The following is a 14,763-nucleotide window of genomic DNA, read 5'->3' on the forward strand; positions in this document are numbered from 1 at the left end:
CTCTAGTTCTGGTTTCTGACACAGATCCTAAAAAAATAATGCTTGAAACTAAAGCAAAACTGTCAAGAACTGACAAAGAAATAACTGGTAAGCAATGAAGTCTGAATCTATGACCCAGGAAAGCAGCTCTTTGGGAAGACACTGGTATTACCTCCTAGATACAGAATATGCTGGCTTCATCTTTTTTGACTTTTTTAAATACATACTTCACTAGGACCGTACATTATTCCCTTGATTTCATGCCTTGTCTTCTCTTTTTATTCTGCAGATTCTTCTGGGAAGCCCAAATTCACCAAGTGCCGTTCACCTGAACTAGAGACTTTTTCATGCCACTGGACGGATGGGGTTCGTCACAATTCAAGGAGCTCAGGAGCCATACAGCTGTTCTATATTAGAAGGTGCAGGCTTTGTGACTTTCTGATTTTTCTCTCCATGATTTGCTGATTAAAGGCTACTGAGTTGCATGCAGTGGTAGGAATAGAGGTGATTTATTTTGATGCCCTAAATGTATTCATTTATTTTAAAAATATTAATTAAGCCTTTACTTTGTACTGGGTGTTATGTTAGGCCAGCAGTGATTAAGAAAAGGTAAAGTCTCTGGTCTCATGGAGGTTCCTTTTAAGGTGGGAGGAGATGGACAATTTAAAAAATAAATAAATAAAATAATAGCTGGTGAAGGAATTATTAAGAAAAATAAAACCAGATAAAGGATAGCACTGTGTGCGAGTGAATGTGCATGAGAGTGTGTGAGGGAGTGAGTGGCTGAAAGTGTGGGTGAGATTGTGTGTGTATGAGTGTCTGTGCATGAATGTGCATATTTGTGGGTGAGAGGGTGAGTGGATGAAAGTTTGTGTAAGTGAGTGCGTTCGGGTGTGTGAGACAGTGCATGAGTATGTGTGAAAGAATGCGTAGGTCAAAGCATGAGTGAGTGTATGAATATGCACAAATGTGCATGTTCATGAGTGAGAGGATGAGTGGGTAAAAGTGTATGTGAGTGTATTAGGGTGTGTGTGAGTATACGTGAAAGAGTGAGTGGGTAAAAATATGAGTGAGAGTGGGTGACTGTGTTAGCACGTGAGGGTTGTGAGTGTGGAGGGGTTGGGTGATGTTTTAGAGGAGGACTTTCTAACATGGTGACGTTAGAGACCTAAATGAAGTGAAGGAGACCACCTATCTGGGGAAAGGCCTGTTGGGGCAGAGGAAGAATTGCAGGTGCAAAGGCCCTGAGTCAAGACCAGGTCTGGCATGTTTGAGAAAAGAAAGGAGATGAGCATGGATGGCACAGGGTGTGAGTTGGGAAACATGATAAGACAAAGGGTCAGAGACAGCCTGAACCAGTCCATTCCCAGCCTTGCAGGCCGTGACTGGACTTTGGATTTTACTTCATCTGTGGTGAGAAACCATTGGAGGTTTTTGAAAAGATGTGTGTCTTAAAAGAACCAGTTTGGTTTCCATGTAGAGAATAGACTATATTTCTGTTACAGTGAGGAACTATAATAATTTTCTCCTCCTTTTTTACCAGTGGTCCTGTAAAATAACAGGAGAAGAGTGAAATGAAGATCTTTAAATATAATCACCTCCCAAATAGTTTATTGCTAAACATTCACCTGGCATTATTTCCACGTCTGTTTGCTTTTACATTGTACCTTCTTACCTTTTAAATTTTAAACTCAAACACTCTGTTATCTCCTTTTTTCCACCCCAGCACCAGGGAAGAACTAAGGCAGGAAGCAAGGTTAGTGAGGTCTCTTTATCCTAAGCTCCTGTTGTTTCTCAGTCCAAGGATGATGCTCTCTACCCAGCAGAGGAGTGGGGGAAGAGAAGTAAGATGCATGGAGCAGTTAAGGACTTGGGCTTAAGGCCAACAAACTGCATCTCAGTCCAGCTCCAGCACTTGGTCACTGAGTGAAGCTGGGCAAATCCGTCATTCTTTCTCCAAGTCAGCCTCCTCCTCTGCAGAGTGGAGTTAACAGTCCTTGCCTCATTGCTTCTTAGGAGGATTTTTTTAGATAATACTTGAATAGCACTTAAATACAGTGTGTGGCACATAGTAAGTACACAATAAAGGGTAGCGGCGATTCTTGTTATTATTGGTAGTGTAATAATTTAAAATAATGATATAAAATTCCAATTTCTGGGCTACAAAAATTATTTTTGATTCCCTACTGTTTGTGATGTTTGGTAAGCAGTAAGTCTATTTTTAATGCAGGGCTGTGTACTTGATTTGCAAATAACAAATATTTACAGTTAGGAACCAGGGCTGGGCTTACCAACTTCTATGCGTGAGAGAGGTACATTGGGTGGACCCCAAAGGGCACACAGAGAAGTGGGTGGGCACCAAATGCACTTTTTTTTCTTTAAGACTGACCTTACATAGAGGTAGGGACCAGGACACCAGGACACAAAGCTGATTGTCTAAATGCATTCAGACAAAAAGCGAATATGTTTGGTAACCCTTTTGAATATGTGTTGAATTGATTACATTATTTGTAAAGGAGAGATATTTAGAAGTGCAATTCCCATGCTTTTGCTTCAGCAACTCAGAGCCAGCTTACTCAAAACAAATAAAATGGATTATTTGTGCAGGCAGAATTAACCAAATTGCAAAGAGAATTAGCAAGAATAACCTCTTGAGCTGGGCTAATTTATGAAAATAGGTTTTTACCACCCTAATATTCACAAACTTTGAAACTGAGTCAAAAGATAAAGATATGAAGCTATAAATATATCCAAACATATCTTTCACAAATATATATATGCCCTCAGCCTCATCCACCAGGCCACATGGCTCTGTCTTTAGGCCTCTACTGCACTCGCCAAGCCTTTCGGCATCCCTCGTCCCAACCCAGAATCTGTGCTGACAGGGATGCTGATGAACGTGTGACCAGGTGGAGGGAAAATCTCAGCCATATTCAGAAGAATGTCATTAGGTTGTGCCTTGCTGAAGGTTGGGATCTCAGGGGAAAAATATTATCACATCCTTAGGTACTCATGATTAAATCCCAACCCAAATTTGCAAAGTCAATATTTTGTGTTATCTCTATAAAAATATAACTGTTTAGAATATCTTAGCCAAAATTGCATAAACCCACAGTCCAGTTTATCTAGGAAGGGAAAAATTGAAAAGGGTAGGATTATTAGGGTTAGACTGCATGGATTAGCATACAATTGTAGTAGACTTCTAATTGCCCACTTGCACAAAGATCACACTACAGATGCACTCTCTGAATCTTATCATTGTTGCTTAGATTCAGCTCCCAGGCACTCCTGGAACTATAGAAGAATATTGCCTCCCCATCCCTGACAGACACGCAAATAAAGCTGAGACATTGTTTCATCCGTAACCTGCAGATGGAAGCAGGAAGGGACAGAAGAGGGGGTTGGTGCACTGAGCTTTGAGTTCACTGGCCTGGCCTTGTTAATCTGAATCCTTCTGTGTTAAACTCGTTGAGCTATCAACAAGACAGCAAAGGCGCAGGCCCAGGCAGTCGCATGCCTTGCTTGGCTCTGCTTGCTGCCAGGTGAGCTGGCAGAAAAGGCAGCCTCAGCACCTTTGGGCAGCCGATTCTGGATAGTTCCCTGATGCCCGTGATGGAGAACCTGCCAAATTCAGCATCTGAGCTTGGAGGAGACTCAGCATGAATGCAAATCACAAGGCATAGCAAAAGGAAACTCTGGGAAGCATGTCAGGGATGCTCTGCTCTCCTTGCATGTAATTGCCTTGTTTTCAAAGGAAGTAGGCTGGCTTGCAAGCCATCCTGAGCACCACTTCCTCCAAAAAAATTATCCTGGTCTTTAAAAAAAAAAAGCTAACTTTCCTTGCAAGTTTGTGTGGAAAATTAGAAGAAAATGCATTTTTTCTTTTCTTTTTTCTAAAAAAAAAAAAGTCAAATTCTAAGCCTAAAACTCTAGCATGAGCTGTATGTGATGAAAATAGTTGCTCTTAAAAATTAATGATGTCATATTTTTATTATTTTTTTCCAATTGGTCACCTTTAAGTGGAAAGCTTTTCTTCTCTTGATTCTGTTTTTACTGACAGTTCTTTCTACTGCTGTCACTCCCCAAAATAGTCTGGAAACGATCTAAAATATTTAACTTTGGGGAGTGAAGGAAGGGGAGAGTAGCCTCCATTAAATGGCCTCAGTCACCTGTATAGAAATCCAGCCGGTGTTGGCAGCTCACAGTGTTTAGTTTACCCAAGCCCTGTTTTCTGGAAAACAGCAAAATTTAACAAATATCCCCCACTTTTGTGTTCTAGCAAACAACTTACATAAAGAACTTCCCTTCCCCATATGACTTAGATAAGGCTCACGGATGCCCCTTTGTTCACCCATGACAAGACTAGATAGATGTTCCATGTTCCCATTCTTTGCCTCATAAATGATTAGCTGAACTGCATGAACCCCACTGATGAATCAGAACAAAATGCTTGTTAATCAAACTTTGGTTACTCTCTCGTTCCTCCAGACCCATAAACTTTATGGTCACCTCCCAGAAGATAGGCTGCTTCAGGATAAAATACTCTCATATCTACCATCTGTTCACACCACCCTTTCATCCTATTTCCCTACACTCGGTTCTGTCCTCTCTGTAAAAGAAAAATCCTTTTTGCTGAACTCTTTAGATGCTTGTAGATCCGATGGTCAGAGCATTCTCCAGATTGCAATAGTTCCCTTCCTCTATTGCCATAAACCCTATCCCCTTTTACAATAATCCTTGCAAATAAAGTCTCTCCTTTCCAAGTTTGGATTTGTTTTTTTATTTGACACAGCCAACATACTATGTGTTTTATGAGTCCATTTGGGTTTTTGTGTAAATGTAATAGTTTACTTAAAAAGTTTTAAGTATGTATCTAGAATAAAATTCAACTTTGGTTAGTGAGGAAGGTGATGAGAACTGTGTTTTGCACAAGCTATTCCTGATCCATCATGCTTACGTGCTGTAAATTGTTTGTTCTGTGGGACTAATGGATTTGGGATCATCTAAACAAGATTTTCCGCATAGTCCCCATGGGGACCAGGATGCCAACTTGGTAAAATTGAGAAACTGTGTGAAACATAGCAGAGCTCATCTCCCTATTTCAAATCAGGACCTGCTAAGCACTGTCCTCCATTTTTGGAACATTTTAGTTCTTTGAGTTTTCTAACTTTAATACTGTCAATTATCCTAAATACATTTGATAGTCATTATACTGTTATATGAAAGCATCTTTCTCTGGGCAGACTTGTTAAGCCATTCTCTTTAATGCACTCTTATTTATTTTGAAAGTCAAGATAATATCAACCATATAGAGTTCAATGGCCCACTCATTCCTAATCTTTTATCTTTTCCCTGTTACTTTAAATACACACACACACACACACACACACACACACACACACAATTTAGCCTTTCTTTTGCCCTTTACCCACATACTTTTCCCATCAGGCATGAATCTCCCTCTTTTCCAAGGGTATGAAACTTTTAAGAATCTCCAGCAATAGTTCACTGTCTCAGACCTTGGTGTCTTTGCCATTTAATTAACAAGCTCTTTACAACAGCTGATGAGCAGCTGTGTTAGGAACCCCCTGATAATTGCACAAGTTTCTCCTGGTGCCAACCAGACTATCCTGAGAAACAGCTGTAAAGAAGGAAAAGCGTGTCTTTGCCCAGCCCCTCATTCTTTCTTTCATACTCTGTCTTCCCCCACCCCAGACTGCAGTGTCCACGTTGCCCACTGCTGCCCAGCACCCACCTCTCAGAGTCCTGCCAGCCCCAGGCACCTTTGGCTTCACTGGGTCATTCCCACTCTCTTCTTCTCAGGCAAATAGCACATGACTTTTCATTTCCTTGACTTACAGCCCTTATTCTCAGCTAATAGGATAGTGAAAAATAAAAGGATAATGAGTTACTCTACCCAAGTAGCAATCCTACTTTAAGAAAGTTCTTCCCTATCATTCAATTAGCATTTGCTCCCCTTGCCACACCCGTACCCATATTTCCTTACCTCAGTGTCTTTGCCTACTCTCTCTCCCCCCTATTTCCATCTATGAAATTTTTACTCATCCTTCAAAGTTGCTAAGAATGCCACCTCTACCTCGAAGCCTCCCATGATCAGTCAGAGCAATCATCCCCTCTTCTGAACTCTTAGGGATCATCATGAGCACTACCTATGAGATTTTAGCCCATGCAGCTTTGTAAAACAACTTTTTCAAGTCTTTCCCTCTGAGGTCGGAGGCTTTCCTTAGACACAGGTAAGTCCCACATAGTAGCCAGCACCATATTTTACACGTAATCGGTGCTCATTGACTATTAATGGACTGAATGCAAGAGACTAAAAATAAAAAATTTCTGAGTCTTCTTCTAGCCTGAAGGTAGGGATCAAATCTTATTTATCATTATATCCTCATAGTACTAGTATTGATGTGTATCGTAAGCACTCAGAGGGATTGCCAGATTCATTCATTCTTTCAATCAGTCACACAAGTGAGATTTTGGAGGGCACTAGCATATGCCATCACATGTTCTGCTCTGTCCTTGCTGATGTAGACTTGAGTCTGAGTGATCTGTTGTTTGAAGTGCATTATTGTTCAGATCCCCATGGCAGTTGATCAGGGAATTGCCTTTCCCAAAACTCTGACTTCCTTCTGGCAGCTTGTTCCCATTCAATATGCAACCTGCTGTTCTTTTAAGTCATCTGGGTCAATGATGTTTTCTGTAAAGAGTGGGGTGGGGATGATTAACACTATAGTGGAATGTAAATATGGAGATATAACATTTGTGCTTTATTTAGTGTTTTCCAAGTATCCATCTATCCCCCATGATTTATTTGTTTATTCATTTATCTGGCCCAAGATGTAGGAAAAGATGAATTCATTTTTTATAGATAAACCCAAAAAGGAACGGACAGGAAAACACATGTATTCAATTCAGCTCATTTTTGTTTTCTGTTCTTTTTGATACTGTAACTAAATTTTCATTCGTACTTACAAAATGGAAAAGAAAAATGCTTTCTGGATTTGGAAAGATTTTTGAATTTCTGGGTTCATGGCTTTTGTCTATCTCAGGGGTAGAGGGAAAAGGCTATAATTCCCACGTTTCACAAATATCACCTGGATGACCAACATGTTTGAAATATTCTCATGGCTCTTTATGTAATTAAGGGCCATAATCAGTAGTACAGGAAGGAGTTCAAGGTACTGGGAAAACTCCTCAAGTATAGGACAATCTTGGGGAGACGGAAACAGTGCTTCAGTATAGGGTGGTAGCTGATCTTAAATTCAGTCACCCTAGTGCATGCCATCAACATCTCAGTTTCTTCCACCCTGAGTTGAAGAAACTGAACTAAAATGAGTCCAAAGTCTCACTTTTCTCTGAGAATCTCTATAGTTTGAGGGTTGACTCTCTGCAGTGTTTCAATAAAGGAAAAAAAAATAATGTTCCTAAACCTCAGAACTCTCACTGCCGAATGGGGATTATAAAGTACCTTCCACAGGAATTGCCTCATTTAGGAGACAGCAAGCACCTCATATGCAGTCAGTGAAGAGATGTTTCTACTATAGGCACAGATACCAAATGGTCACTTAATGGTCTTCATGCAAAGATGGTATTGTCCACAGATGCAATACTTCCTAGAAATGGCAACACTAAAATACTCCTTCACAAAATATTACAGTTTATTAAATCTGACTGTCAAGCACACATTTTGACTCAAGATGTAACATGATTTGGGGAACAATTCATCCTTTTTTACTTTCCATTTCAGGAACACTCAAGAATGGACTCAAGAATGGAAAGAATGTCCTGATTATGTCTCTGCTGGAAAAAACAGCTGTTACTTTAATTCATCTTATACCTCCATTTGGATACCCTACTGTATCAAGCTAACTAACAATGGTGGTACGGTGGATCAGAAGTGTTTCTCTGTTGAGGAAATAGGTAAATCACAGGTTTGAGTTTTATTTGACATGAATTTAGATTTAATAAGCAGGAAAGCCTGCAATACAAGTATAATCTAGTAGGAAGGCTTTGTAATAGTGTTCTATAAGTACATGGACAGCTGTTTTCCAGATGAGATCATCTGGTGAACAAGAAGAAAAGGGCAGGAGGAACTTAAGTTGGCTCTAACATAAAACAACCTGGCAGTAAATGTTGTAAAGAATAGAATGGGCATCATGTGGAGTCCTTTCCCTTGGATCGTTAAAGTTGGCTTGTATTCTTTTTTTTTTTTTCTTTTTTTTTTTGCCATTGCAAGAGACAAACTCAGTGAATTCTTTAGGTCCCTTCTTTCCCAGTTATTTGATACACTTATTACATTCAGATCCATTGAAACATGTTGACTTTGCCCTTTATTGTGGCTATAGTAAAAACCTAGATTTCCTTTATCACAAAACTTAATAATTCTGGAATTCTACATTTACGAAACAGCCAAAATCAGTTTAAAGCCTTGTTTACAAGATCTCAAAACAAACACTGGAGATAAGTGAAAGATCCAAACAGATTGTCCCTTACGCATTATGTTAACACAAGGGGGAAACAAAATAAAGCAAAACAAGCACATATAGTTGGAATACTCTGTTTATACTATAATAGTATAAACAACAAAATAAAAAGAAGCAAACAACGACTTTGATTAGCTGAAACTGGTGTCAAAATCTGTCTACAAAAGTTTACTTGTTGCTTGTAGGACTTCTTTGTAGCTTCTCTCAGATGTGCTGTTCTTACTTGTGGTTTCCGAAGCATCCACAGACTGGAAGAGACTGAGAGAATGTGGCTACTTGCTGCAGACAGAAGCAAGTGAAATCTGATAGCTTGATTTTGAGGGAAAAGATTGAGAAAACTCTCATCATCAGAAAAGAGATCCCAATTGAAATAGGTTTTTTAATACATTTTTTATTGTGAAATATAACATATATACAGAAAGGTGATAACTTTCAAAGTACAATTTAATGAGTATCTATAGAGTAAATTTCAAAGAATGTTATGGGTTACAGTCACACAATTTCAGTTATTTCCATCTAGCTATTTTAATATGCTAGCATCTAAAAATATATACTTAAAGATTCAGTATTTGTAATTCTTTATTAAATCCTATCTTCTCTGTTGCTACCCCTTCCTCTTGTTGAACCACTTTCTTGATCCTCACGTATGTCGAGGCAGTTACCATCCTAATTTGTTCAGGGGAAGGGGGCTGCATCTGGTTGATGTTCTTAAAAAGGCTGTTGGCTCTGGATTTTAGGACTTGTCTGGCATAGGAACACTAGTGGATTTAAGTTTCTGAAAAATAAACTGAATGAGTGAAACTTTTATAGAGTCTCAGATAGGGACCTACGTATTTCATGACTACTGTTGCTTAGGGCTTGGCATAGTGTGACCATTTGAGATATCTAGCTGGAGCTTGCCTAAGAGTAACTTCCAGGATAGCCTCTCAACTTTATTTGAAATCTCTTAGCCACTGTAATCTTATTTTGTTACCTTTCTTTGCCCCTTTTTGTTCAAGAAGGCATTTTTAATCCCCCGATGCCAGGGCCAGTCTCATTCCTGCGAGTCAGGCCCCATGTCGCCAGGGAGATACACTCCCCTAGGAGTCACATTGCATGTAGGGAGGAAGTTAATGAATTTATTTGCCAAGTGGGGCTTAGAGAGAGAAAGGCCACATCTAAGCAACAAAAGAGGTTTTCTGGAGGTGCCTCTTAGGCATAATTATAGGAAGGCTTATCCTCCCTTTTACAGCCATAAGTTTCACAAGAATAAGCCTCAAGATCGAGGGTTGGACTTATTAAGCAGGGAGTTCCTAATTCCACATAGTATATATTCTGTCCAAAGTAAATAATCAGTAATACACACTATCTTCACTTAGTTGTACAATCATCATCACTCTCAATTTTAAACAATTATTGTAACATAAGACATCCCAAAGGTTCTGTCAGCCTCTAATTATTCATCCCTAGTATCAGTGTAGTACTGGTATGGTATTCCTATTAAATATAGTCTTTAATATGTAGTGGGCAGTTTTTCCATTATATCACTCTGTTAAGTCTTTGTACCAGTGTCACACCTTATAAGTATATCATGCAAACACTTATTTATATATGTAGTGCTAATCTATAAGAAACGTGCTTTTAACCAACCACTTTCTATTATGTTTGCCTTCAATGTGGCATTGATACTTATAATCCCATTAACAAACAATCATTACCCCTTTCCATTCCCATACCTTTATGTTTGCTGTCATTATCATGTCTGTACATATTAGATTATCATTCCCCCTTCACTAACTTCTATCTATCTCTACATCCCCTATATTCTACATTATAAGACAATTGTTTTACATTGTTCAGTGAGTTCACATTAGTGGTAACATACAGTATCTTTCCTTTTGTTTCTGATTTATTTCACTCAGCATTATGTCTTCAAGATTCATTCATGTTGTCATATGTTTCAGGACCTCTTTCCTTCTTAACTGCTGCATAGTATTCCATCATATGTATATACCACATTTTGTTTATCCACTCATCTGTTGATGGACACTTGGATTGTTTCCTCTTGGCAATTGTGAGCAATGCTGCTATGAGCATCGGTGTGCAAATGTCTATTCATGTCACTGCTTTCAGATCTTCTGGGTATATACCAAGAAGTGATATTGCCAGATTGTAGTAACTTGATATCTGATTTTTTGAGGAAACTCCAAACTGTCTTCCACAGTAACTGTTCCATTATACATTCCCACCATCAATTGAAAAAGAGTTCCAGTTTCTCCACATCCTCTCCAACATTTGTAGTTTCCTGTTTGTTTAGTGGCAGCCATTCTTATTGGTGTGAGATGATATCTCATTGGGTTTTGATTTGCATTTCCTTCATAGCTAGTGAAGATGAACATTTTTTCATGTGTTTTTTAGCCACTTGTTTTTCCTCTTCAGAAAAATGTCTTTTCATATTTTTTGCCCATTTTATAAATGGGTTGTTTGTACTATTGTCATTGAGTTGTAGGATTTCTTTAAATATACAGGCTCTCAGTCTCTTATCAGATATATGGTTCCCAAATGTTTTCTCCCATTGCATTGGCTGCCTTTTCACCTTTTTGATAAATTTCTTTGAGGTACAGAAGCTTTTGATTTTGAAGATTTCCCATTTATCTATTTTGTTGTTCTTGTTTTGATTTTGCTTTGGGTGCAAAGTCTAAGAAGCTACCTCCTAATACTAGGTCTTGAAGATGTTTCCCAACATTATCTTCTAGGAGTTTTATGGTCCTCTCTCTTATATTGAGGCCTTTGATCCACTTTGAGTTAATTTTTGTATAGAGTATGAGGTAGGGGTCCTCTTTCATTCTTTTGGATATGGATATCCAGTTCTCCCAGCCCCATTTGTTGAAGAGAGTGTTTCTGTCCCAGTTCAGTGGATTTGTGGGTCTTATCAAAAATCAGTTACCCATAGATCTGGAGGTTTATTTCTGAACTCTTTATTTGCTTCCATTGATCAATATGTCTATCTTTGTGCCATTATCATGCTTTTTTTTACTATTGTGGCTTTATAGTAAGCTTTAAAGTCAAGGAAGTATAAGTCCACCCCCTTTGTTCTTCTTCTCTTTAGAATTATTTTAGCAATTCGAGGCCCCTTCCCCTTCCAAATAAATTTGATAACTAGCTTTTCCAAGTCTGTGAAGTAGGTTGTTGGAATTTTGATTGGAATTGCATTGAATCTGTAGATCAGTTTGGGTAGAATTGACATCTTAACAATATTTAGCCTTCCTATCCATGAGCATGGAATATCTTTCCATCTCTTTAGGTCTCCTTTGATTTCTTTTTAAAGTATGTTATTTTCTGTGTAGAGGTCATTTATGTCCTTGGTTAAGTTTATTCCTAGGTACTTGATTTTTTTAGTTGCTATTGTGAATGGAATTTTTTTCATGAGTGTCTCTTCTGTTAGGTCATTTCTGGTATACAGGAACATTGCTGACTTTTGCACATTAATCTTGTATCCCTCCGCATTGCTGAATTTGTTTATTACCTCAAGTAGCTGTGTTGTTGATTTCTCAGGATTTTCCAAATATATGATTACATCATCTGCAAACAATGACAGTTTTACTTCTTCCTTTCCAATTTGGATGCCTTTTATTTCTTTGTCTTGCCAGATTGCTCTGGCTAGAACTTCTATCACAGTGTTGAATAATTGTGGTGACAGTGGTCATCCCTGTTTAGTTCCCGATCTTAGGGGGAAGGCTTTCAGTCTCTCACTGTTGAGTACTGTGCTGGCTGTGGGGTTTTCATATAAGCCCTTTATCACACTGAGGAAGTTTCCTTCAGTTCCCACCTTTTGATGTGATTTTATCAAAAGAGGAAGCTGAACTTTGTTGAATGCTTTTTCAGCATCTACTGAGATGATCATTTGATTTTTCCCTTTCAAGTTGTTAATGTGTTGTATTACATTGGTTGATTTTCTTATGTTGAACCACCCTTGCATTCCTGGAATGAACCCCATTTGGTCATGCTTATGATTCTTTTAATGTGTCTTTGGATTCAATTTGCAAGTATTCTGTTGAAAATTTTTGTATCAATATTCATTAGGGAGATTGGCCTGAAGTTTTCCTTTCTTGTAGTATCTTTATCTGGTTTTGGTATTAGAGTTATGTTAGCTTCATAAAATGAGTTAGATAATGTTCCTTTTCCTTCAATTTTGTGAAAGAGTTTGAGCAGGAATGGTGTCAGTTCTTTTTGGAAAGTTTGTTAAAGTTCCCTCTGAAGCCATCTGGCCCTGGACTTTTGTTTTTAAGAAGCTTTTTGATGACTGATTGGATCTCTTCACTTGTGATTTATTTGTTGAGGTCTTCTATCTCTTCTTGGGTCAGTCTAGGCTGTTCATGTGTTTCCATTTACTCTAAATTGTCTAGTTTGTTGGCATACAGTTGTTCATAGTATCCTCTTATGATTTTTTAATTTCTTCAGGATCCACAGTAATGTCCCTCCCCCCCACCATTTCTGATTTTGTTTATTTGGTTCTTCTCTCTTTTTGACTTTTTCAGTCTAGCTAAGGGTTTGCCAAGCTTGTTGATCACCAGAACCAACTTTTGGTTTTATTTATTCTCTCTATTGTTTTTTGTTCTCCATGTCATTTATTTCTGCTTTAATCCTTGTTATTTCTTTTCTTCTACTTGCTTTATGGTTAGTTTGCTGTTCATTCTCTAGCTTCTTCAGTTGTTCAGTTAGGTCTTTGATTTTATCTTTCTTCCTTTTTAATGTATGCATTTAGAGCTATAAATTCCCCCCTCAGCACTGCCTTCACTGCATCCCATAAGATTTGATACATTGTGTTCTCATTTTCATTCATCTCTAGATATTTGCCAATTTCTTCTTTGACCCACTGATTGTTTAGGACTGTATTATTTAACTTCCACATACTGGTTCGTTAGTGGTTATTGACTTCTAGTTGTATTCCATTATGGTCAGAGAATGTGCTGAAATAGTTTTAAGAGACTATTTAGTATATACCCTAGATGTCAATGGATGTAGCTGTTGAGTGGCTAACTGAGGTAGTCTTATAAAACTGGGTCAATGTGTATTCTAAGCCTGACCTGCAACCAGCCCACTTGTCTATTTGGCTGACTTTCACTGACTGAATGCCTGCCATGTGCCAGGCACTGTGCTGCATATAGTGGCTACAGGATGGGTGAGATATGGTCAGGCAAGCAAGTCAGACATGTTAACAAATAACTGCAATACAGTGTGGTGGGTGCTGGATTTGAGCTGTGTGAAATGCATTGCAAGCTCAGATGGTGGCAAGTGACCAAGTCAGTTTGAGGGATGAGGAAGATGTACACAGAGGTGCTCATGATTGGAAGATGCCAGGTGGACATGGCAGACTATTAGTTCCAGAACCTACTAAATTCCAAAAGTGAGAAACAGCAGAGAATGTTTAGGGACTCAGGAGCACTTGAGGAGGCCTGAATAGTTGACTGGAGAAATCATACAGGTGGTCCTGTCTGCCTCACAGAGTAATTGGACTTTATCTTACTGCCAAGAGACAGCCTTTGAGGATGTTTAAGAAGAGAAATGCCCTGAGCATAGTAATAGTTAACAATGGCAATGCACTTGCCATGTGTCAGGTATAACAACCATGAGGTGGTTTTTGTTATAATCCTCATATACAGATAAGTGGAGGTGCAGAGCACTTGAATGATTTGCTCATGGTCAAGCAGCTAGGACTAGGTAGAATCAATATTTGAACCTAGGTAGCAAAGTTACAGATTCTGTGCACTTAATCTGGTGTCCTTACAATGCCTCTTGTCATGTTAGTAATATTTCAGGGAACTTAATTTAACTGCACTGTGGACAGTAAATTGAAGTAGGACAGACTAGAGGTAAAGAGGTCAAAAGACTGAAAATCTAGAAAAAAGATGATGACAGGCAGAGTTAGAATAATAGCAGAGAGGGAGAGAGCAGAGGGTAAGGGAGAGCAAAGAACTGACCTCACCCTTAAAGACCTTGAAAACAATGTTAATCATGACAAGCCTAAATTTCTACATTTATTACGTAGATATTCTGCTACCTCACAGCGCTATTCTTTGGATTTAAAGTAATAAATTAGTTAGAGGTTTGTCACTCATTCAATTCATTCAGCAAATAATTATTGAGTCCTTCTTTCTGCCAGGCAGTGTTCTTGGTGCTGGAGATAGAAAATACCTGCCCTGGTGGGGTTTCATCCAAGTAAGGGTGGAATGAGACAATGACAATGAGAAAATAACATGGGGAAGAAGAACAAGAATGTTGGAGAGGTTGCAGTTTTAACTAG

General features: G+C 38.6%; 1 protein-coding gene across 4 annotated transcripts in view; it reads left to right on the forward strand.

Moving 5' to 3' along the window:
- Positions 1 to 14,763, forward strand: part of GHR (growth hormone receptor) — a 304,400-nt gene that overhangs the window by 271,898 nt on the left and 17,739 nt on the right. For all 4 annotated transcript variants that reach the window (XM_037799544.1, XM_037799545.1, XM_037799543.1 and 1 more), the window contains exons 4-5: positions 269 to 398; positions 7,745 to 7,917. In XM_037799544.1, the coding sequence (XP_037655472.1) occupies positions 269 to 398; positions 7,745 to 7,917 (303 nt within the window). The remainder of the gene's footprint in view (positions 1 to 268; positions 399 to 7,744; positions 7,918 to 14,763) is intronic.

The sequence above is a fragment of the Choloepus didactylus genome, chromosome 11, assembly GCF_015220235.1.
Source record: "Choloepus didactylus isolate mChoDid1 chromosome 11, mChoDid1.pri, whole genome shotgun sequence".
NCBI classification, from domain to species: domain Eukaryota; kingdom Metazoa; phylum Chordata; class Mammalia; order Pilosa; family Megalonychidae; genus Choloepus; species Choloepus didactylus.